This window comes from Vulpes vulpes, chromosome 6 (genome assembly GCF_048418805.1).
Source record: "Vulpes vulpes isolate BD-2025 chromosome 6, VulVul3, whole genome shotgun sequence".
In the NCBI taxonomy this organism is placed as follows: Eukaryota; Metazoa; Chordata; class Mammalia; order Carnivora; family Canidae; genus Vulpes; species Vulpes vulpes.
This window is the reverse complement of record NC_132785.1, coordinates 57345652-57371874: the sequence shown is the minus strand read 5'-3', so window position 1 is coordinate 57371874 and position 26223 is coordinate 57345652. Positions and strand designations below refer to the sequence as shown.

The following is a 26223-nucleotide window of genomic DNA, read 5'->3' as shown; positions in this document are numbered from 1 at the left end:
AGTTTGGAACATCACTCCCCAAAATGGGATTCTAAGAGATTCTGATAAGACACAGCCGACTTGAACAATGAGAATTTCCTCCTCTGAGGCTCAGCACCAGCAGCCCTCAGACAAGAGGATGAACAAGTCTGTGAAGGAGGTCGTGGTAAGCTTCACTCAGTGGTTTGAATTTGCAAAGAAGACATTTGTGGGGTGGGGGTGAGAGCCCGATGAACCACCTTCCCCAGGACTCAGGAAAGCACAGGAGGGGTCTGCTGTGCTTCTGGAGCTCTGTTCAGACCCGTGTTGCTGGAAAGAGCCTCACGACAAGGGAGACAATTCCAGGAGTTCACAATGTCTCAAGTCCGATGCACCTGACCATAAATTCCCATGACACTTCACAGTCTGATCTGTGGTATCCAGCTGGGGAGATGGATACAGCCAACATCCCAGCCAGACCAAGTTTTAAAGTATATAAACACAGAGGTCACAGGATGTATTCTAACATATGTTTTGACTCGATGGCAACAGTGGCAGGCAGCAGAAACCTGGCTTCCTCCAGGATTCTGTAAGAAGTTTCTAGCTGAGTTCAGTAACAAAGAGACCTCAGTGTCAGAACAGAGAAATCCAGCCAAGTCTGAAAATAAACACCCCAAGACCAGTGCTGGAAAGCCCCAGGTTGTGGTAAATAACCCAAACAAGGAAAGTCATGACGTCATTCTGAAAATCTTTTTTATGTTAAACACAAGCAATGTCTTTGGGGATAAGAACACACATAGGCCATAGTGCACATGTATTTCCTCAGAACTTATTCTGGGCCAAGAGCTATTCCAGTCATTTTTAATTTACCAGTGATTCAGAAGAGCATCTGCACCCTCATGGAGCTTACATCCCACAGCAGCGACACATAAGGCAGCGGTGCATGATCGAGCAAATTCTAGAGCACGCCAAAGTGCTAAGTGCTGTGGAAAGCAGCAAGCAGAGTGTGTAAAGGGAGACTGGGAACGTAGGGTTTGGGATCAAGTGGAAGTTCTAGTGGGAGCCCACTAGAAGGGCAGATGTGAGCCAACTCATAACAAGGTAAGGAAGTTAGCCAAGGAATCAGAGGAAGAATGTTCTGGCAAGAGGGAACAGCTAGAGCAAGGAGAGGATGGGAGTCTGCTGAAGGCTCAAGGAGCGGCTTGGAGCTGAGCTGGGCGCCACAGGGGGTCCCGGGGGAGGTCAGCACCCCCAGGGACCAGACCATACAGAGCCATGACACCTGTCAGGGGGTTGCTACCCTTAGAGAAGTGAGGAAAATCTTTAGGGTCAGCAGAAGAGAGCCTCAAAGAATCGCTCTGACGATTGCACTGAGGATTGGTCACTTATGTGGACAGAGGGAGCTCTGGGAGGATGTGTGTGTCCTTGCCTCAGCAAGACGCGTGGGTGACGGCCTGGGGTGGCAGCAGGGCAGAGCAAGAGGAGCAGAGCCAGCCCGATGGTTCACCCGAGGGTGGGGAAAAAAGGCATCCAGGAGGCTCCGGGAGCTCTGGTCAGGGCGAGCGGAAGGCTGGGGTTGCCGGGCGCGAAACAGCAGGTTTGGGTGGGGTGGGCTTCCCAGGCGTTAGAGGTGCCTGGTAGGTATCTGGGTGCTCAGGGCGCCACTCAGCTGTACCTTCTTATACGCATGTGCTCCGAGTGCCAGCACGCGCGTGTTCGGGCAGCCTGATTCCGCGTAAGGAACCGAGGCCTACGCTGCTGGCAGAAGCAGGGGGAGCCCCGGCGCTTTCCTGGAGGGTCTGCGGGAAGCCTCTGGTGGCCGAGAGCTCATTCAGAAAGCATACCCCCGTCGGAACACAGCTGACAAAACGCCACGTAGCACCTCACCCATCGATGCCCACACCGAGGGTCCAAAATCAGGGTACGAATGCGGGCTGGCCAAGGTCTGGCTCGGGGCCATTCTGTAAAATATCAGGCCTCTGCACGTCCTTCCCTGATAAGGTTAGCAGAGCGCGCCGCCGTGGCAAAATCCCAAACCAGCAAAACAGCACGAAGCCCGAGGTGCTTGGCCTGAATTCCGAAAGCTCTGACTCTGCAAGAAAGCAGGGATGAAGAGGGCAGCGGGTGAAGGAAAGTGTGTGAGCAAGGAAAGTGTGGGAGCAGAAGGCTCCAGGCAAGAAGGGGAAGTGAAAGTGAGGGGGCTTGGGGTCACGTTGGGGGCAGGGGCTACAGAAGGGGTGGAGGCAGTGAGGGGAGGGGGACGAGTGGGAAGGAGAGGGGCCTTTGCCCTCCGAGGAGGCCAGAGGTGAGGCTCCTGTCTCCTGTCCAACCTCCCCGACCCTCCCTTGGCCCAGGACTTGAGGTGAGCAGCTATAATCCATGCCACTGGGGGCTCCGGCCTCTCCTTATGTGTCAGGGGACATTCTTCTGGGGCTGCCATCATTCTGGGGCTCTTTTTCAAACACTTGCCAGAAATCTTTCACCTGTTACTTGGAGATCAGGGTTTGAAAGGCAGAAATGTGATATATTTAAGAGAGACCTGGACAAAGCCATGGCTCCCCAGGTTCCAGCACAGCCCGGGACATTGGGTGATTCCGTTCACCCAGCCTTGGGTCAGACCAAGCCGTGGGATGCGTGAGATGAAATCTGTTGGGTACTTAGCACACCCAAACGTTGGTCAGTACGGCTTTAACTATGCTGCCCATGTGCCTCCTGATTGGGCTGTGGATTTGCAGGAACAAACAGCAATAGCTGTCACTGCATGGATTGTAATTTTAGGTCTGTGTGCACACACCTAAACACACGCTCTATCCTAGGGGTGCACATAAATACCCACATCATGCTATGAGTTCCAGACCTACCCCATAACAGACAAGGTGCATGTCTGCTCTGACCCTCATGCAAACTGCCCCAAGAGACACCTGTTCGGTAACAAAGCATCCCAAAATCTTACCGAGGTCACCATCTCTGGTGATTAAATAAAGGCAGGTTTTTAGATTTAAAGAAAATCTTTTTTTTCTACTCTAGCTGATGCAGAATGACAAAGCATTTGAAGCACTCAAATGGATTTTTTGCCCCAGGGAAAATGTGAAACAGGAAGTTTTCCAGAAGTGTTCAGGTTCTGCCTTAGGTTGTAACATGACACACTCTGTTCCCCTGCTCTAAGGGGGGGAGGACAGCGGAGCCGCCAGCCACTGGAGCCAACCCCCACTCCACGCCGCTTGTCACTGGCTGGAACACCAGCCCCCCTCCTCTCCACACCTGCTCTCTGTCACCTTCGCTTCTTCAAAAGACTGTGCCGATTATCATCAAAAGATCCCACTAAATTTCCCCAAATGAACTCTTAGCTATATGACAATCAAAGTCCAGACTTGTCACATGACAGAAATTCAGGAACATCCTTGGGTGAAGCTGCATCGGATAACACACATACACACACACACACACACACACACACACACACGGGGAGAAGACTCCCCAAGAGTCCAGTTCTTCCACGTGAGCTAAAGCTCTAAGGCAAACTCATAATCTCTTGCATCACAATGATCACAGCAGTTATTCATACCCGGCTTCAGTGGAAAAGAACCTTCAATCATAACAGTAACAATGCAACTGATCCTTGCACCCCATTTGGGAGGGCTGGCCCTTCTCTATGGGTCCAGTGGCAGCCTCTATGGACCACACACACGACAGCTGGATGCTGGCCCCGCTGCACAGAAGAGCGAGGGGAAGCACAGGCAGGTTGTACGATTTTCCCAAAGCACCTAGGCAGGGAGAGGTGGGTCCGATAGAAACTGGGTGCTTTCAGCTGAGAAGTGTCCTGCTTTCAGCAGCTCACACGCCTTTACCACTGAATATTTACAAAGTACAAAACTCAGTCACCCCACTCCGAGGCCACAATCACCCTAAATGTCAGCAAGAACAGGACTGGACTTCAGAGGCATGTGATTTTGCTAACAGCTGTTCGTGTGCACTGATTGCGGCAGCGTGGTTCTCCGCACCAGACGAGAAACAGCATCGCGTCTTCCCCCGTGCTGTGACTGCCCAGTGCTTCCTGCAAACTACCAAAGGAAATTGGAAGCCCATGGGAGAGAGAGCACATGGAAAGCGTGGACAAGAGATATTTTCATGTAGTGTGGTCACTGACTCAGGAAGGGGATAAAGCCAGGCTGGAGCAACCATGGGCTGGGATGGTAGGGATGGCTCACCTGTCACAGGAGATGGTCACTCCACCTCTCTCTGACCCAGAGGAAGGCCAATATGGCACTGCCAGGTGTCAACAGTGGATGAGACTGACAAGTAGGGCTGGGGGCAAAAGAAATGACCTCTATTACAGTAGCCTGACATATAGGGTGGATGGGATTCAGGTCACACCTGAGCACGGGATGCTGTTTGCTACCGTCACATGAGTAGGTTTTGAAAAGAAGGAGATAAACTCTCCCTCATATGAAACTGTGAATGAGTCCCTCTAAAATAATGAGGAGTCACCAAGCTAACCTTTGAGCATGCCCTGTGGCTCTTTCTCCACAAGCTCCTTGAGTGTGCAGAGTCACACCTCCATTGACAGATGACATTGCCACCACTGGTGGAGTGATGGTCCTCTAAAGCCGTGCCCATCTACCATCTTGATAGAGTTCTTCATAATTTAGAATGCAACAAAATAATTTTTATGTATGAGGGGGAAATAATCGTAAATGGAGAGACAGAGATGAGAGAGATGGAGAAGGAAGGAGAATCTTGAAAGTGGAAGGGACCCTGCTGTCAGACACAGAGACAGATGTGGATGTGATCTTCAGTGAGCTCTTGCCTTGCAGTCCTGAGGTAAGTTTGAGTCTTCACCTTGGTGAGAAACATAATACCGCCATGGTTTCATACCTACACAAACTCGATGGACATAAGCCCAAACACTTTATCCTGAACTTTTGGAGACAAACATGTTCTGTTATCCAGATTATTTGTTCTTTTGTAAGTCAATAGATTGTTTATATTCCCAGTGAGGTTGACGATATGTTTTCATCAACTATTTTAATTCTGGGAAAAACCATACGAACCTTCTCAATAAGTGAGAAATATATAAGGATCATAAATACATTCCTATCAATTCACATTTAGATTTTGCTTCAGATGAGTTCAGGTCATGTTAGTCTCTTCATCAGCACATGAGTCATAAATAGATTTTTGGTTTTCAGAACAGTTTGTATTTGAGAACTGTGAAGAGTCAATTGAAGGTCTATACTACAAATTTTTACATCTATTTTACTGACTAGGAAAGTAAGACTCAGAGCATTTAACTCTCATAATACAAGAGTGGATTTCCTTTTTCATAACTGAAAGATAAACATGGTGACTAATCATCTAATGTCAACTGAGCTTATTTCTTCACTCAGCATAAAACTACATTTTCTGGACTGATACTCAACTCCACTCTGCGGCAGTCTGAGACAAGAATAGAGAGAATCTCAAAGAACATGTTAACAATGTTCTTCCTTCAAATTCCCTACGGCCTCACCAGCTCTGTTTCCTTGTATCATCAAAAAGACTTTATTTGATATGACAGAAAAGCAATATTTATGAAATATTTCTGAGCTAGGAGGTTTCATAGTTAAATTGGAATTTACCAAGTATTAATCTGACATGAATGTAAAGAGGGAGATTGAAGAGGCAGGCAAATAAGAATCTGTGCAGAAAGGATGGGAGTAGGCCAGACCTGGCCAGGGAAGAGAGAGAGAGAGAGAGAGAGAGAGAGAGAGGGAGAGAGAGGATACCAAAATGGTCAGCACTGGGTGTTGCATTTAAAGAACAAGGATGTTGGGCGCCTGGGTGGCTCATTCAGTTAAGCCCCCAACTCTTGATTTCAGCTCAGGTCATGATCTCAAGGGTCATGAGATCAAGTCCTGCATCAGGCTCTGCACTAGGCATGGTGCCTGCTTGGGATTCTCTCTCTCCCTCTCCCTCTGCCTTCTCCCCACTCCCAGGTGCTCCCTCTATCTATCTATCTCTATGTGTCTCAAAATTAAATAAATAAAATCAAATAAAGAACAAAAATGTGAGAATATTTGGGGATCAGGATATCTTCTTTTTGCATTGGCAACTGGGAAAGTGAACACAACCAAACTGGAATTTCAAGGAACAAAAACAAAACTCTAAAGAGTGTAATATATTTTCATCTGTCTTCTTCAAATAGTGAGGGTACAGACAATGGTATTAATGTTATGTCTCAGAACAGCATGTCAGTTTCTAAGCTCTAAGGTTGGCTGTATCACACTTCCCTAAAAGGACAAATAGTGATCAGTGGAAAGTGGCTGAGCACTTGGGTTCTGGAGACAGCCTGCCGGATTTGAAATCACTGTTCGTTTATTTCCTTCCTGCACAACCCTGGGAGGTTACATATCCTGTAGATCTCAGGGTGCTCATCTATTAAACAGGAGCAATATTAGTATCTATACCATAGAATTGCTAAAAGAATTAAATAATAAAAGTAATTACTGAGCACAGTGCCTGGCACTCATTGTCAGTGAAACATTTAATATAGTCTTTTTTTTTTCATTTAATATAGTCTTAAAGGTAGTTTCCTGTTGATCTTTATGTGCCTATACATATATGTACACATGTTTATTTGTATGTGTTAATGTACCCTCAAAATTTTGACAATGCTATTATTGTCAAAAAGTTGATAAAGGGATGCCTGGGTGGTTCAGCAGTGGAGCATCTACCTTTGGCTCAGAGAGTGACTCCCAGGTCCAGGGATTGAGTCCCACATCAGGCTGCCTGCAAGGGGTCTGCTTCCCCCTCTGTCTATGTCTCTCTGCCTGTCTTTCTCTGTGTCTCTCATGAATAAGTAAAATCTTTAAAAAATTTTTTGAAGAATTAAAAAGAATTACAAAGTTGAATTCAGCAAATGATTTTCTGAAGTAGTAGTTGAGGCACTAAAAGTTATCTGTATGCAAACTGATTCACACTATCGAGTAATTTCAAAACTATTTATACAAGTAATTGAGAATTGAGATTAGAGTCCAAATATCACATCTACTCCATGCTGGTTAACCAAGTAACCACAGCTCTCAGGTACCCTTTCTGCAACACGGAAAAATCAAAAACAACTTTCCATAATTAGCACCATGAATAGACAAATAGGAAAATCCATGAAGAGTGTTCAATCATGATGGCTTTGATTAGTTTTGGAAGTATCAAAAGACTACCACCAACAAAAACAATAGATGTCCCCATATAACAAACATCAATGACTTAAAGTAGGACTCTGAATTTTTGAGGTATATTCAGAAGTCAAAATTCTTACATACAAGCTAATAATATTGCAGATTGGATGGATCATAATGTATTTTTAAATATTTTAATTATTTTATTTGAGAGAGAGTGTGTGTGTGCACGCATGAGAGAGGGGAGGGGCAGAGCGGGAGGGAGAGAGAGAATCTCAAGCAGACTTCACACTGAGCCCAGAGCCCAACATGAGGCTTGATCCCAAGACCCTGAGATCGTGAACTGAGTGGAAACCAAGAGTAAGATGTTCAATCACCTGAGCCATCAAGGTGCTCATCATAGTGTTGTTTTAACCTTTAATCCCCAAAAATATTTTTGGGGTAAACATACATCAAACGGAAATTATCTGGAAAGCCCTTACAACTTTTATTTGCAGGCCTCCTGAGATATGTCTACATTATTAATGGTCCTGTAGATGGGTAGCTATTTGGCCCAGTCGGTTAGAAAGTCCACAGGGTAAGCTGCACCACAGTCACTCAGCAGGAGCAGAGCTGCACCTGCTGCCCAGGATTCCTGACAGCTGTGTCCTGACGCAGGGGCTGACCCTCTTGTGGGTGGTGGGGGATCAGCCTGGCAACCAGAGCGTGATGGAGTGGAAGGAACAGGCTCCATGTGGCTATGTGTTTGCTCATGCCCAACTCCCCTGTCTGCTTCTGTGGCTAAACATCTCCTATCCTCCACCCTTCCCCTGGACTCAGGGACCTGGGTCAGCCTGCCAAGGTGGCCTCTTGGAGAGAGGAAAGAGAACTTCTACTTCCACTCCAGGGCTCCTAAAATGTGGAAGATTAGGGCTGTGTGTGTCACATTCCTCAACATGTTCAAAAACATGTGAAGTCAGACAGATGAGAGAGAGAAAGAGAGAGAATGAGAGAGGCAGAGTGACAGAGGCAGATGTGAGTTCTAGGATCTAGTGATGCCTGTAACCAGCACCACTTCTTTCTTTTCCAGTTAGTTATATGATCCCCACAAACCTCTTTATTTTTCTTTTTTCTCTATTCTTACCTTTTTTCTTTCTTTCTTTCTTTTTCTTTCTTTCTTTCTTTCTTTCTTTCTTTCTTTCTTTCTTTCCTTCCTTCCTTCCTTCCTTCCTTCTTTCCTTCCTTCCTTCTTTCTTTTCTTTCTTAAATGTGTTAGTGTTAGGTATCTGACATTTGCAATCAAAGAGTTCTAATGAACAGAAAATTTGAGGCCACACATACCTGGGTTTGGAATTTGACTTTTTCATTTACTAGACTTACTCGCTAAATATCATTGATTAAGCTACATATCTCTCTGTGCTTCAGACTTATTATAAAAACAATTTAGAATACTCTTAATTCTCCTACAGGGTTCTGCAGACTAAAGTGCCTGGTGTCCGAGTGGGTTTTTTTCTCCCTCTCCCTCTTCTGGGGACACATCACTCAAGAGCAAAAAGAAGTAAGAAAGCCCTGATGTTGACTCCTTGCTGTTGGCTTCCACAAGTGAAACCTACCTGCCCATTTACAGAAGTGACCCCACCCTTTCTATTAACCTTCAGCTAGGTTAATACAATCTCTTGTGGCTTAAAATTTTAATTATGCTACTTGATAAAGAAGTAACCCAGAATTGCTTTTTATGGCAGAGGTGACAACCTCCACAATGTCCTAAGTTAGTTTTGCTTAACTAGTTTCAAATTTTAAAAATGTACACAAACACTGTGCTTTCACTTTCATTTTCCTTAAAAATGTCCTTGACACAAAGTTGCGAAGGCAGTGGTTGCCAGTTTATAGGTAGCTTTGCAGAGGACACAGTACAGAGTTAAAGCCAAGAGTGAGTAAGACTTGGGTTCCTATCTGGCTCCTGGTCAACCTCTCTGTCTTCAGGCCCTGGTCCATTCAGCATAGATGTGGTCATGTACCCTCTGCTCACTTATAGCTGAGGATTCAGAGACGCACGGGGGATGACAGTAGGACAAGGTCTAGAATATGACGGGTGCTGCTCCTTACGGTGTACACACTATAATTGTGATGATTATTTAGATAACTAATAATAGAGTCCAGTAGAAATCAATTTTGACTCCTCTTATCTTGAAACTTTGGGAAGCACTTTCAAAATTTGCTTCCTAAACTATGTGGCCACATAAATCTTTTATTATATCACAAAACCAACAAGAGTCATCCTCAAATAATATTTACATTTACCCTCAGCTATTTTTTAATTATGTGAGACTTTCTCAAAGGTAAATGTGCATAATAAATCCTAAGCAAAAAAAAAAAAAAAAAAAAAAGGACTTGTACTGAGAGTTAATTGCCACAGCGTCTACTGTGACAGGTGTACTCCCAGGCAGCAATCACAAGTTCAAATACTTGATGAGTCAGAGTTTCCTTCCACTAACACACAAGGTTAGAAGCAGGTCACGCGCTCTGAGTCAACGATTGCTTGCTTTCAGCTTATAATTCAAAATCTGACCTTTTCTGAAAATGTTACTATGCGGCATCACAATCATTTCCCTGGCTCATCAGTAAGGAGGAAGATTAGGAATAACTTCTTTGCATTTCAGAGCCCATCTGTTTTGGGATTAAACCCATAAAAAGGGGTTGAAGATCAGCAATTAATGACTATTTCTAACTTTCATTAAAGCTCAATTCTCACGAACACAGACCTATATTTATTCCGTACAAAGGAATCTGAAATAGAACTTGAAAAACAAACAGCCAGGAAAAAGAAGAAATAAATCATAGGAAGAACCATAAATAAAAAAGAAACCTTGAGGTTTTTTTGTCCTGACTCTGTGGAGAGTTCGCCATCTAGTGGGAATTCTTGATAAATGCAATCTTTATTTCCATTGCTTAAAATATTAGACTTTTCCTTGTCATCATTGTTGTTGTTTTAACAGTCTGTACAGAAAGACCCTTATGCAAAGTGTTACAAATATTATTTCCATGCAGTTCAGCTATAGGAACTCACATCTGTACCATTTATATTCCCATAGTTAAGCAAGAGTGCTATCTGCTTGTTCTAGGTATCCTTCCAATTTTGTAAGCAGGAAAGTATTTTTAGGTGCATTTAACACTGAAATAAACCTCCATAAATTTTCATGTGAGGCTTTGAAAACTTTGAGTTCCAAAAACAGAGTCAAAGTTTAAAAAAAAACACTTTTGTAGCTTTAATTATAAAGTATCAGCTCCGACAATGTTTCCTTCTCTTTGGAGTTCAATTACATAAGAACAGATATTGAATATGTCTCCAACTCCCAGTTACTGTTACAGGCGTATTTCCTGTTTCATGCAGGTAATGAGTTGTTATTAATGAAGAGGAGACAAGGTGCATTTGGAGGAAGCAGACTTGCAATTCTTTATAGTATTTACCTTAAGATTCAACATACTTCATCAACATTTCAATAGGAGCTGCACTGTGGAATGAGCATTGACTGCAAAAGCAAAGGCATATTCAGATTGTCTATTTAATAGGTACATTGACACCTTTTTAAAGAAGATCAGATGAGTAGACGTGAGGGTAGTAACAGTACTCTTCACATACTACAGTGACTTTTCCCACGTGAATCAAGTGCTGATTTTCAGGAGGAATTTTGGAAGGGACACAGAGTTGTGAAAGTCAGAAAGTTAGCAAGTTAAGATTTATACTGCCGACTGCAAACAAGCCAATTTCAAAAATTATGGTCGTTAAGACAAATAAAGATTACACCCTAACCCCAAATCATACATCAGACAAATATGAACTCCTCAAGTCCTGCCAGAGCTGCAAAAGTGAGAAGACCCACACAGAACAAACCACAAAAATAGTGTGATATATCATGCACTGTAACTTGCAAAACAGCTTATTTTATTATTAAAGAACATTATGTCTGCAGAATTCTCATTGTACAAATGTTCCAACTGATATTTTTATGAATCTGGGGTTGTGGTGTGTATTTTTATTGAGGAATGTTGTTTTGTTCCCATTAGATATTTATAATACATTTTAATAAAATAACCTCTTTGTTCAAGGGAATTGAATGATTCATGATTTTGCTGAGTTCTTTCCTGTTGGAGCTTCTCACAAAGCAACCCCTGACTGTGACTTTCTAAATAGCCTGAGTGATTCCAAACTCTCTTTAGCAAAGAGGGATGAATGCTGGAACTGGACCTCAATAAAGAAAAGCTTGTTTTCTGCTCCCACGCTCACACATTTGGAGAGACAGTCCAAACCTCAGACCCAGAAGTTAAATTGTTTCTTTGAACAGTAGATGAGATTATGGTCCTTTACTCATCAGTGGCTGTATGTCTGAAATGCCAAGTGCACGCATGCAAATATACACAGGCAACCCCCACCTACCCGAACCAATTATCTGCTATAAATGTTGAGTTTTTATTTGTAAGCAAGATTCTAAACACAGAAGCCTGTTAAGACTTTCCTCCCTCGCACCTACTCCTAACACCTGACCCCTGCTTTCCAATGTGATGCTTTTCTTCCCAGGGACAATGTCTCCCACTGGACATGTTCATCGTGGCAAAACAAAGGCTAAAACCTGGGAATGAGTTTTTGGCACTGCTGTTAAATGACTTCAGCCTCTTTATAGTTCTGGGTTTGAGTTCCTCCTTTATGAAACGAGGGAATTTGGTTTAAAAAACTTTTCTAGTGCCCTAGTTTTTTTTATCACTTTTACCTGAGCTCCCATGCTCCAGGACTAGTGTTTTCTTTCTTTTTGGAATCCCTGTTGTTTGGGAGCACAGTAAACCCCAAAGCCTTTCACTTCAAATAAAACACAATTTTGAGAAGGCCTTTCTTAACTGCTTGACTAGTTTCCTCCCACTCAATAAGACACATTGTCCCTGTACTTCCGGGTATCTTCAGGTAAATTGAATGCGGGGTTAATAATGTCCAGGTAAATCAGGATTTGATCATTTCATTCTCTTCATCTGGCCCCATGTCCCACTGTCAGTAACACTTCTCAGCAATGGCCACCATGGAGGTTGTCTCAATGCCTTTTCAACCCATTTCAGGAGCTCGGCGTCCTCGAGACCCCATCGCCCCCGCCAAAACCCCTCATCTCTCACATTGGCATCTAAATGAAGAGAGATGCCCCATAGACTCCTCTACCCATAGACTTGCCTCAACCAGCAAGACTTCAGGACGCACCCTTCCTCTCCAAGTGCTGTTTAACTCTTCTCACAAGATTTCTCAAAAATTATGAAAACACACACCTTTCTTCTTGGATCCAACCACAAACACTCAATAAACTACAAATCAGGTGTTAACAGGTATCTGAAATAAATCCGTGTCTTCCTGAGATCAGTGCCTCTGCCCTGCCAGGGATTTACTAGTGAGCTTGGCTCAGCATGCCCAGCACCCTCTTGCTCCCTCCTTTCATCTTCTTCTCTCCTGAATGGGGCTTCCTCCCCTCACTGTTTCCTTTTCACCCTGACCCAAATCTGGACCAGTCTTCATGGGGATGGGGAGACACATCAGATAGTTGTCGGAAATGCACACAACGTGAAGACATTTCTCAGCTTGTTGCCTTTATGACTCTCTCACCTCCATCCCATCCTATGACCAATGCACCTGCATTTTAACAGATGCTTTCTGGCCCCCGTGCAGAAAACCAGCTCTTTAGTTTATGTGTACTGTTTGTCTTCTTCAGCCATCATGCAATTTCATCTGTTACTAATGAATAATGATTGCCAAATAACATCTCCCATTATTTCAAAAGACTACCACAGATTAGGAATGCATTACTAATGTTATATCCAAAACACCCAAAGGAATATAAAAGTTTATATGCACACTAATTTTTAAAATCTGATCTGAAAAGTAGGAAAATAGAAACATGTTAAAACAGACACACAGATCCATACACATTCAATAAACTGTTACAATCCTGTTACACAGAAGGCTGTAACCTAACAGCACCCAATTACTCTCCTTGACTTACCACTTCTCCGAAAAATAAGAAAATTTAAGACTGCTAAAATGCCATCACAACTCGAAGACAGAATTACTATATAGAAAATATGCAGTCACTTACCGGTGGGCATATAAATTACTAAGGTGAAGTCCATATTTTTCTTCAGCAGATAACCCATCCATCAGCAAGTAGAAAATGAGAAAATTGCTCTGGCCAAGAGGTTGTGAAATAAGTCTGGATTTCTCGAGCATATATGTATAAATTCTGGCTGGTTAAGAAAAAAAAAAGTGATCTTGTTAAATGGCATTACTAATTTTGTTCCCATAAATTTACACAAACTCATTAATTGCAAGAGATGATAATGAAGCTATTTTCAAATACAGAGCTTTTGAAAAACATCCGTAGATTTTTTTTTTTGAGAGCAGTTTTTAGCTTTCCAGAAAAACTAAGCAGAAAATCTTGAGGGTTTCACCATACCCTCCCTCCTCCCAACACATGGCTTCCCCTTCATTAACATCCTGCATTAGTGTCGTAAATTTGCTAAAATTGATGAGCCAATATAGATACTTCATTATTAACCAAAACAAAGTCTACAAATTTATGTTGGTATTTGCTCTTTGTGTGGTATACTTTTTGGATTTTAAGAAATTCATAATACCATGTATCTGCCAGTGTAGTGACATACAAAATTGTTTCACTGCTCTAAAAAACCCATGCTCCATACCTTCCTCCTTCTCTAACCCCTGACACCTACTGTTCTTTTTACTGTTTCTATAGATTTACCTTTCCCAGATGTTTTATAGTTAGAATCATACAGTATTTAAACTGTTCAGATTGTAATCATTTCAGTTTCTTTAATTCAAGAATACATATTTAAGGTACTTCTTTTTCTTTTCATGGCTTGATAGCTCATTTCCTATATGAGTGAATAATAATCCATCATATGAGTGGACTACAGCTTATTTACCCTTCACCTAATCAAGGACATTGTGGTTGCTTACAGTTTCTGCAATTATGAATAAAGCTGCTATAAACATTTGTATCCACATTATGTGTGGACATAAGTTTTCAACTCAGTTGGGTAAATACCACGGACTGTGATTCCTGGATCGTATGGTAAGACTATGTTTAGCTTTGTGAAATACCACCAAACTGTCTTCCGAAGTGGCTATACCATTTTGCATCCCCACAAAGCAATTAATCAGAGTTCCTGTTGGTCCACATCCTTGCCAGTAGTTAGTATTGTCAGTGTTTTGAATTTTAGACATTCCAATAAGTTTGCAGGGGTATTTCATTTTTGTTTTAGTTCATGTTTCCTAGATGACCTATAATGTAGAGCGTCTTTTCATATGCTTATTTTCCATTCATGTATCTTCCTTGGTGAAGTGTCTAGATATTTTGACCATTTTTTTTTAAATTAATTTTTATTGGTGTTCAATTTACCAACATACAGAAAAACACCCAGTGCTCATCCCGTCAAGTGTCCACCTCAGTGCCCGTCACCCATTCCCCTCCAACACCCGCCCTCCTCCCCCCTTCCACCACCCCTAGTTCGTTTCCCCGAGTTAGGAGTCTTTATGTTCTGTCTCCCTTCCTGATATTTCCCAACATTTCTTCTCCCTTCCTTTATATTCCCTTTCACTATTATTTATATTCCCCAAATGAATGAGAACATACACTGCTTGTCATTAGATTGTTTTCCTATTGTTGAGTACTAAGAGTTCGTTGCATCAGTCCTTTATCAGATGTGTTTTTTGCCAATATTTTTTGCTTATCTGTGGCTCATCATTTCATTCTCTCAACAGTGCCTTTCACAGAATGGTCATTTTTTAACTTTAATGAAGTTCAGCTTATCAATTATTTCTTTCATGAATTGTGTTTTTAGTGTTATATCAAAGAGTCATTGCCAAATACAAGGTCATGTAACAATTTATCTTATAGTATCTCTTAAAGAGTTTTACAGTTTTGTTTTTACATTTACAATCCATTTTGAGGTTTTGTTTTTTTTTTTTTTTTTGTATGTGGATGCCCTGCTGTTTTAGCATAATTTGTTGAAATGACTATTAATTTCTCTACTAAATTGCCTTATTCGTTTGTTAAAGATCAGTTAAGTACATTTTTGTGGTTCTCTTTCTGGGCTCCCCATTCTGTTCCTTTGATCTATTTGTCTCTTCTTTCACCAATACCACACTGTCTTGATTACTGAAGCTTTAGAGTACTTCTTGAAGTTGGGTAGCACCAGTCTTCCAGCTTTGTTTTTCATTTTAAATGTTGCATTGGCTATTCTGGATCTTTTAACTCTCTCTATAAATTTTATGTCAATATACAAAATAGCCTGCTGGGATTTCTATTACGATTGTGTTGAATTTATAGATCAAATTGGGAAAAACTGGTATCTTAACGATATTAAGCCTTCCTATCCATGAACATTGAATATCTCTCCATCTATTTATATCTTCTTTGATTTTTTAAAAGATTTGTTTATTTATTTATTCATGAGATACACAAAGAGAGGCAGAGACATAGACAGAGGAGGGAGAAGCAGGCTCCTCACAGGGAGCCTGATGTGGGACTCGATCCCTGGACCAGGATAATGCCCTGAACTGAAGGCAAAAGTTCAACTGCTGAGCCACCCAAGCGTCCCAGACCTTCTTTGATTTTTAATCAGGGTTTTGTAGTTTTCCTCATAAAGATATTGTAAATATTTTGTTAGATTTATACCTAAGTACTTAATTTTTTGGTGGTAGTAGAAATAATATTGTGTTTTTAATGTCAAATCCCAATAGTTCATTGTTGACATATAGGAAGGCAATTGACTTTTGTATATTAACCATATATCCTGCAACCTTGTTGGCTTACTAGTTCAGGAGATTTTTGTTCTTGATTCTTTCCAAATTTCTACAGAGATAATCATGTCATCTATGAACAAAGATAGTTTTATTTCTTTCATCTCAATCTGTATGTATATATATATATTTTTTTCTTGCCTACTGCATTAGCTAGGACTTCCAGTACAATATTGAAAATAAGTGGTGAGAGGGGACATTCTTACCTTGTTCATGACCCAACATGGATCTTTTGTGCACAAATATAATCTGACATAAAACATGTCCTTGAGTTTATTCTTATCATTATGAATAGCCAGTCAACAATTAAGGAATTTAGTTTCAAATGTAACTGTGAATTACTGTAGTTTCCCCCTCTAAAGTAAGGATCTATGGTCAGTGATTTCTTTTTTAATTAAAAGGCAGCCATTCTTAAGAAGTCAAATGGATGTAATTATATCCTATATCTGAACTAGGAACATCATCTTGTGTAATGAGTCTGCTGATAATTATTCTAGAGTCCTGCCTCCAAAAGCAAAAATGTGAGGTCCCCTAGTTTTGGTTTTATATAGCAAATCTACTTGAACAAATGGAACCACTAATACATGCTTTCCCTCTGGCAAAATTCATTAAGTGGTCAATTCAGCCTGTCATAATGATTATCAGTGAAAAACAAAAAACAAAAAAACCAAAACCCTCAAAATTAATACTCCCTATTAAGGAAAGTTGTCTTATTAGAAACTTTTTAGAAAAGTTGTTCTATGTGCATAAAGATAGGCTCTTTCAAAATATCCCTTTAATTAGTTGCCCAAAGGTGATGCTAAAATTAGAATGGGGTAGTGTAGTTTTTTTCCCATCTCTCCTTGAGTATTAAATCAGGTGATAATTTCAAGAAGAAATCTTAATTACTACACTTTCTTTCCTCTCTTTTTTTTTTCTTAAGCAAATTATTTGCTGAAAACATTTTCCATGTAGTATTAATAATATTACCCATGCTCAAGAGGATGTTTCTAAAATTGCATAAGAAATAAACTGCCATAGTTGTTCCTTCCCATTATTTTTTAGTCATCAACTACAGAAATACTGAGAGGGAACAGAGAGCTGAACAACTGTCTCTTGACCATCATGCTTCTGTACTCAGAGAAAAGGCTGACCTGAGACCTATTTGTCCCAGCCAATATACTAGCTTCATTTAGAGCAGCATTCAAAACTAATCAAATTCCACATCATAGAGTGACTTCAATACCTTTAATCTAAATTCAAAAACAGTGTAATTAGTAATCATCCCAGTTAGCTCATCTCCCGCAGTGAATAAAATTGCTGTGGGTTAGCAGGATTCTGATCAGTAGGATTTTGAAAAAAAAAAAAAAATCTTAAAGGAGCTTTTAGCTAGAAGTAAACACAAAACAACCAAAAATTCAAATTTCTGTGAGACTTTAATATTCTTCCAAATAGAGAAAATGCCAGCCATTTTGTTGCATCTGAAATGACATTGAAATAAAGGAAAGAAAATGATAGGTATGGAGTTAAGGAGTTTTGACTCATTCATTTAAATGTCCACATGGAGAAAGAAACTTCTTGCTAACTGATTTTTTGACTTCTCAAGACCTATATGTTTTAAAAGATGTTTTATTTCAACAATATTCCTGACTAGAAATATACCCGTGATCCTCTATCTTTCCAGAAATCTACATACAAATACGTTTCTCAGAAAGTTTTGGCACCGTAAAAACATACAAGCTCGCAGTTTATATATGACATAATATGCATGTAAGTATTTTATAGAGCTATATTAATTTTTATTCAGTTATTAAAAATGAGGGAAATGAATTTCTTTATCTTCAAGATAGACAAATACCTGCCCTCACTGCCCTTCCCATTGATTTCCAGAAACTTTCTAGCACTCACTATCACCATGCCCCACCCCGCTTCTAGTTATAAATCATGACCAGTTAGGATCTCTTCCCAAAGAGCCCCATCATGTCTTCAATTAGCAGTCACCAAAAGCACACATTGCCAAATTAATTTATATATCCAAATATTCTCTCTTTCACCCTTATGCATTTCTTTTGACTTCATTATTCCAAATTAACTCAAGGGATGGTATGAGGATGGGTGCCTCAACTAGGAGCCTACGTATGGCTCCTGGTCCTGAATCTGACACTGTCAATTTCCACATTCCTCCTAACTTCGCTGTCCCCATACTAACATGAGGATGAAGAGATATAAAGGTCCCAGGCTTCCTGTGGCCTCCAAGGGGAAGGGACTGTTTTGAAGGCACCTGCAGTGTACCAGGCTCTGTGCTGGAGCTTTTCAGATGTTTGCCTCATTTAAATTCTACTGTAGGCCTTTTCATGTTGAAATTCATCTGGCTTTTGGGCAATAAAAGATGCTGCTCCTTAAAGGAAATAAGATCAATTATAGCACTCTGAAACTTCTAAAAGAATGGCCAATTGGGAGTACAAAGTACAATACTAAGGATAATTGATGATGTTAACAATGAAGATGAAGACGGTCTTCTGGTTTGTCTTTAAGAAGTCACAAGCAAAGGCCCTCACAGATTTTTCACCCCATTTGCTTTAACTGTGAGGTTAAGTTGCCCAAGTAGATAACGAAGCCTTGGGAGACATTTCTGATTGTGAGTAGATTTCAGTTTCTGCTTAAAATACATGTGAGTGTCTTCAGGGCACAGGTAATGCAGGAGCCAAGTATTCTTCACCTCCCACATGTGGGTTCTGCACCCGCCTCCCTTTCCAGACACTTCCACACATTGCCATTCTACCAAGTCTCACGGGACAGAGTGGCCACTAAGGAGGCATCAAACTGGTCTATTCTTACCACACAGAAATTGTCATTATGAAGAGGAATTGGCTCTAGTTAAAAAAAAAAAAATATATATATATATATATATAGATATATATATATCTATATATATATATACAGAGTTAAATGTTGATAGCTTTCCTTATCTATTTAAACTCCCACTAATATGTACTCTTTGTTGATATGCATGAATTCATGTCATAATTTCCTCCCTGAAATGAAGAATGGCTGCCTCATTTTATTAATGCTTTACATCCATTCCTTAGATGACTCAATCCAACGAATACTTAATGAGTGCCCACTCTACACCAGGCAGACCGGATCTGCACTACCAACAGTTTTATATCCTAATAGGAGACACAAACAGCAACTGACCAGACAAATCATGAAAAGGACACTTTCAGATTTTGATAAGTGCTGTGGAAAAAAAAATAAGGAAGGAGACAGATCTGGAGTGAACAGAGCTGAGATCCAGGGATCACATTAGAAAGAGCGGGTTGGGGAAGAAAAGGGGGTTTCTTTGAAGAAGTGATTTGAAATGAAACCAGTAGAGTGAGAGCAGCCTGCCCATTCCAGGAGAAAAGACAAGCCTCCCTCAGGCAGCCAAGAGGAAAAACTAAGCTGTGGCCTCAGGCAACCAAGGAGCTTAAAATGTCCAATGAGGCTGGGGAACTTGGACCAGGTGGGGTCGGGTGCATGGAGGTTGGGGAGGATATGGGTACAGTGGCTTTGTGGGCTGCAGTCTGAAGGAACAGGGAGCTGGTCCTGGGCTTGACAGTTTGATGTGGCCGGTGAAGGACTATGTGGATTAAGAGGGGAATAATTGAGGTATAATCATAGCCTGACAGCAATGGCTGATTCCCACTTCTACTGAGCTACAAGGTGTGCTCTCTTCTTAATTAACATTTATGCATATAAATGAGGCAATGACTTAGAAAAGAAAAACTAGTCTGAAGACCACAAAGTGGGCTCAGTTTATGTCTTTTGGAGGGAAGGGTGTTCCAAACAAGGCGAAATTCAGAAAACATGAGAACACAGAACCTCAAAGGGGGCCTCCAGTGCCCTGGGAGCCAGAGCACAAGGGCTTTCCACAGCTCATTGAACCAGAGGAAGTTCTGACTGTTGAACCACCCAAGGACTCTGGGAAGTAAGACCACTGGGAGATAGCATCAGGTCCAGAGAGATGTCCAGGAATACTGAGGCAGGTGTCAGAAATGGGGTGAGGAAGGAATAAGGCAGCATATCTGGCTTCTCTTGCAGTGACTCATGTGAGCCCACAGACTGGTGAGTCCTGGGAGAGACAGGATGCATCACAATATGCAAAGAGTCATATTGGTTTACGCTGAGATATAAATTATCAAGGACAGGACAGGGGACATGAGTTGGAACGATCGGCAAAAATGGGAAGAAATAGACTTTAAGGGGAGCTAAAGTACATCAAAGTGAAACCAAACAATATATTGTAAAGAAAATGTTAATTTATGTGAGCCTTGCACAAGTAAGCATTAGAAATATGTTAAAGCTTATGTCAAATGAATCATAACAGAAAAAGATTTTGACTTCCTTTGAATATAATAAATGTCAAAAATTTCTGAAAAAAGAAGTAGCCTTTAGTTTGCGAAGACTTCAAGAGAGCAACCTCTTTTTTTTTATTTTAGCTAGTTAATAGTCCTCATATTAGTCTGATACTTTCCAAAACCACAGCTCATTTTGTTATTATTATGAGTGGGACAATCCCACAATCAAGCAGGAAAAGCATTAAAACCTTGGGATGTGTTTCCTGGGATGTGGTGAACTTCTAAAAGTCTTTCAATCACTGTTTACTGATCAGCATCCTCTTCAATCGTCAACATCCCAGAAGAGGAGACAATATCATCACCTGACAAAGTATCTGGTAGGCAGGTAGGTTGACGCTGGGTAGGTGGAACGCTCAATTGTGAATGTCTACTTGCCCAGTGAGGTCTGGGACTGCGACCTGCGCTTCACTGGGACGCCTGCAGTGGGAGTATGTGCCCAGCCCGCTGGCTGAGCTGAGGGCAGGGGTGGGTGGCGGTGCGCATACCACTGGTTCCCAACCACCCTCTCAGCTCTGCCTGCCCTTTCCAGGGCAAGGGGGAGCTACAGGAAACCATTCATAGCCTCCACTGTAAACTGGAGACAGGTTCAACCACAAAAGTAGCTTCTCTCCAACTAAATGGAACAATGTTGAAAGGTACATACAAGAGAGCATGGTCTGGTGTCTAATTTTCTAGTTGGGAAAAGCAGGTAAGGGACATTGGCCCAGTGCCCACACAGGGTCCAGCCTGGGAGCCCCTTTGCGCTGCACCAAGCGGGCTTGCTGAAGAATGCTTTGTGATATGGTGATCTGTAGTTCCAAGGACTGTGGAGGTCTGTATTGCATATTTTTGAAGATTTAGAAACAATAAAATGGTCCACTGGGGAAAAGACCAAAAGGACACTCAATTGTATGTCAAAACGTTGCACATACTCTAAAATGAAGGGCAACTTTATACTTTAAAGGACCTTAAAAAGACCAGATGTGATCTTGATCAAAGGAAAGAACTGGGAATATGACATTCAGTATGACTCCCAGCCATTAATTCCATTAGTGCACTTGAACTTCATACCCTGAAAACCTCTCTACACTCTTAGATGAAAATATGAATCATTAGGGATTCAGCTACTGATACCTGCAAATTACCCCAAAGTCCCAAGGGAAAGGTACTGGACAAGTGAAAACATCATCACTGGCACAGTTTTCCTATTTTTACACTATAAACTTACCTATGGGGCGATGCTAAGATGTCTTAGACGTCACTCTGTCCTGAGAGTGCTGGCATATATACCAGGGAATCCAAAATAATTATATTATTAAATAAGTAATTGGGGGGAAATATTGGGCTGAAAGTTAGCTAGAATGTCACTTACTAATTACATTTTCTTCAAAATAACAAACCCTCTCTACTTTATTACAGCCGGTGTTTTGTAAAACTGGGCCTCAAATTTTCTCTTATAATTTGTGGCCACATCCGTGATTAGAGAGCTGCCATTAAGTTATAAAAGTTTGAGCAATAGTATCCAAAAAGGAAACATGTAACATCTATCAACCTTAAAATGAGTAAGGGAATACTCCCTGTCCAAGAAAACCCATCACCACTATTTTAGAAATGTTGATGATTTAAGGGAAACTAGATTACCACGAAGTACAAAATCAACCTGCAACCTACATTTATTTGACCTAGTTTGAGGTGTAATAATCTTTCTCAAGTTTGGTTTACTATTTTAGTGAACATTTAAAATTCAGAAGCCTTTTTCCAGGGGACCCATTTGAATAACTCAGCTCTCTTTAAAATTTGTGTGAAGTAGTTTAAATTAATATACCTCTTCTGTTTTTCTTTCAGAAAAGGAACCTGGATAACAGATGAGATTATTCAAAGGTGTCATACCGGCTTGTAGCCTCTTCAAGTGCTTGGCGTGTTTTGTTTGGGGGGTCACGATGAGGTTCTAAAACTAAAAATTAGTTTGAGAAGTTAAGACAATACAACAGACCCCCCTTATTCTACTGCGTCCCACAAACGGTATGCCTGAGTCCTGATCCCAGGACCTGGGGATGTGACTGTGCTTGAAAGCAAGGTACCTGCAGATGTCCTCACATTAAGATGTGGTCATGCCATAGGGTGAATACTTCTAGATTGGCATAGTCCCCCCACTACCTGCACATCCTTCTTCATTCATTTACCCGTCCTCCCTGCTCTCTGTGGTCTGAGCTTTGTATTCTACAAATAAACTTTTGAGAGTCCACGTGGTTTGATCAAGGTCAGAGCTGAGCCTAAGCTCAGTGTGGTGACATCAGTTGCATGGGCTCTGGATTCCGCTCTTCCTTTACAGTTCTCACTATTTCTTACCCTCGGTTAGAGTGACTTCCATGGGCTCAACTGGCCCTTTGTTCCTTTATTCACTTGCTGTTTACTGAATGTCGACTCTGCCAGACGTTATGCCAGACTGTGATTCACATTCTAGTGGGGAAGAGAACCGGACAAGTCTTAGCTCCTTGACTATCTTGCAAGCCTGGCAGGGCAGGACCTTGTCCAATGTACTTTTGAGCTAACTCTTAACACAACAGTATGAACATACAAGTGTCAGATAAAACATAGCATAGTTTTGTTTTGTTTTGTTTTGTTTTGTTTTAGAAAAGATGAAGTCATACTGGAGCAGGATAGGTCCTACTCCAATGTGACTGGTGTTTATAAGAAGAGGAGGGAGTCACAGGGAGAGCACCTGTGATAAGGAGACAGAGACCCAAATGCTAAAGCTACAAGCCAACAACCACCAAGGACAGGCAGCACCTGCTAGAGGCTGGAAGGGGTCCGGGAGGACTCTCCCAGAGACAACCAAGACAGCCCCGTCCTGCTGACCCCAGACTTCTGTTCCAAGCCACCGAGTTTGTACTGTTTTCTTAGAGGGGGTCTTGCATGCTTATACACTCTATAGATTTCCCATATGGAATCTTCCCTCTAGGCTGGCAGGCACCAGGGGACAATACGTGCCACCCATTACTCCACTGGGCATCGAAATACTGGTCATCAGGCAGCAGGTGCTTCATGTGCGGAGCTGGAGAATGTGGAGCATTAAGTAGCTTCTCTACATCAACCTTGCAAAAGGCCCTGTGGAGGCTGTCTGCATTGTCCAAGGGGTCTGCGCCTTCCCCCTGCAGGAGCGCACCCGGCCTGGGGAGAGGGGCACAGGGCCTCACCAGTAGGTCAGTGGGAAGGCCTTGTGTCAGGAATATATTTCCTCTCTGGAACATCCACCAACTGCAGAGCTGGCACTCAGAGCTTTGTTCTCGGGCCCCTTTCCACGTGGTAGCGAATATCTGAAGGCACTTGCCATATTTCCCTTGACATTTCTGCTTTTCTGGGTCTTGCATGTCTTCCACAGGCACTCCCAAAGGCATGGCGCTAGAATGTTCTGTCTCCTGATCCACATTCTCTGCACACACCGCTCACCTCTCCCCTTCCCCACAGGAAAGAGAGCTGAACTCCCGGCGGACCCTTCAGGCTTCCCAGTCCCTAGGAGTGTAGTCTCAACTGGCCCTGTGTGTGTAGTAATGTGTGTTTTGCTCTTAAAATTAGAAAAAGAATATAGAACCACCACAAAAATCACTTTGCCAGATTTTTAAAAGAACAGAGCAAACCAATAAGATTGAGTGATAGGAAAGGAATCCAGGATGCTAATGAGGAGGAGAGGATGAGTGGAAAAACAAAGTGGGGAGGGGGTGGAGAGAAGCGGGGCACCCACCTCCCTGGACTTCCAGCCTGCTGCTTTGCCAGGGGAGAGCACATCCAGTCACCACTGCTACCCAGGGGCGTTTCCACACAAGGCTCCTGCACTGGCCAGGGGTCCTTTGGGTTGGGGAGGGTCCCGGGGTCCCCCTGAGGATCTACACCGGACCGTGGCAGGGGGTGGGGGACGGTACTCTGGCAGCGGCCCTGGATGTGATGCTGCTGGGGCCTCCCGGGGATGCGCGCTCGCTACCTGGGATGTCCCCTTAACAGCAGTGTGACCCCGTTCTGCCGCAGACACGTACACGATGACTTTCTTTCTTTCTTTTTTTTTTTTTATACACGATGACTTTCTAAATGAACATTCTTGAAGAGGACATGCTAAATTCCAACCAGAAGAAAAGGGAACTAAATCAGTCCTGGATAAGACCTGCAGAAGCCCGTTGTTGTGTCTTCGTCTTGGAAACGGGAACATCGAATCCAGGAAACAGTCATGCAAGTGATGTCTGAACAAGCAGTTTGTCCTCTAAGCCACGCATGCAGGAAACAGTGGCCGGCTCTACTCAAACTGGAACAGGGCTTCTCAAACTTTGGCAATCACATGAGTCACTGGGTATCTCATTCAACACAGAGTCCCATTCAGCAGGCCTATGTTTTTAACAGGTCACCCAATGTGCTGAGAGGGCTTGTCTGGGACCCCCACCCTGGAGGGGCAGGGGCCACAGTACCCCGCAGTGAGGACCTCCTCCACCTCCAGCCTCCATGGTCAGCCACCTCTGGTCAAGTGCTCTGAGTTGAAGAGGTCAGGCTATGTCCTTCACTTGGAGGGACATTCTCACTGACCAAGACCTGGAAACCAGACTTGGAGGCTCAAGACCATTCTCCTCTGATGTCTTTCTTTTTTTTTCTTTTTTTTTTTTTAAGATTTTATTTATTTATTCATGAGAGACACACAGAGAGAGGCAGAGACACAGGCAGAGGGAGAAGCAGGCTCCCTGCAGGGAGCCCAATGTGGGACTCGATCCCAGGACCCCAGGATCATGACCTGAGCTGAAGGCAGACACTCAAACCCTGAGCCACCCAGGCGTCCCTCCTTCTGAAGTCTTCCTAACACACTGGACCCTCAAATAAAGCTCTTAGTCATGGATTTTAAAAATATAACTTTCCTATTGCAGAATTTAAGCTGCTAACTTCAACATCTAAAAATTATCTTCTCTGACTCCTCCTATCCATTTTTCTTGGCCAATTTCATTTAGTAATAATGGATTTTGACAAACATTTACTGCAAAATACAAGCTTTTTGTTCCTAAATTATGGTCAAACGTAACTTTTGTTTCCTGAAGGGTACTGGAAAGCATCAAATGAGATTGATCTCTTTCTAAAATCATTACACTTAGTGATTGTGTCCTAACAGCTGTCATTACAGTTTCTACAATACTTGATTCCTCCAAGTGCATTAGGCACCCCATCTACAATTATATTCAGACTATTAATTTGCATGGATAATCTGTTTTGATGAGAAAGATGTAAAATCCCAGGTGAATTCTAAATTAGTTTTTTAAAAAAACTAATTGTTTTTTTTAAACTTATTTTAGAATGAGAAAGATAGAATGAGCATGAGTGAGGGGAGGCACAGAGGGAGAAGGCGAGAGGGTCTCCAGGAGATCCCCTGCTAAACACAGAGCCCACCTCACAGCTCAATCTCAGGACCCTGAGATCATGACCTGAGTCAGACACTTAACCAAACATCCAGATGCCCCTAAATTAACTGAATTTTAAATAACGGCTTTTCATAAAATACACATTAAAAATTTAAACCAGAAAAGAAATAGTTCTGTTTGGCTTTAGTTGGGTGGTTATTTTGATGTTTTGATTTGTTTTAATGCAATTGTTTCAAAAACATAGATTGTTTTATTTAAAATATATCATGTGTGTTGTATGAAGGAAATATATACTCAAGTTATAATTTATCATAACCGAGTATGTGAGTCATCTCTATGTTCAACCATCATCATTCATTTCAGTTATTTTTGGTTGGTTCCATAGTATGTAGTTTATACAATAATCTTTTTTTAAAGGTTCACCTCACATTTCTGAATATTTTTCAATTCACGGTAATTGTAGAAGTCATAACCTGACATCTCAGGTGTGCACCTTCAGACACACACACACACACACACCACACCACTGATTT

General features: G+C 41.9%; 1 protein-coding gene across 17 annotated transcripts in view; it reads right to left on the bottom strand.

The window, feature by feature from the left end:
• The window catches only part of MYO16 (myosin XVI), a 591124-nt gene that overhangs the window by 246591 nt on the left and 318310 nt on the right, over positions 1 to 26223 (bottom strand). For all 17 annotated transcript variants that reach the window (XR_012002051.1, XM_072761001.1, XM_072761005.1 and 14 more), the window contains one exon: positions 13220 to 13367. Coding sequence is in view for 16 of the 17 variants with exons in the window: in XM_072761001.1 (XP_072617102.1) it covers positions 13220 to 13367 (148 nt within the window). In the remaining variant the exon portion in view is untranslated. The remainder of the gene's footprint in view (positions 1 to 13219; positions 13368 to 26223) is intronic.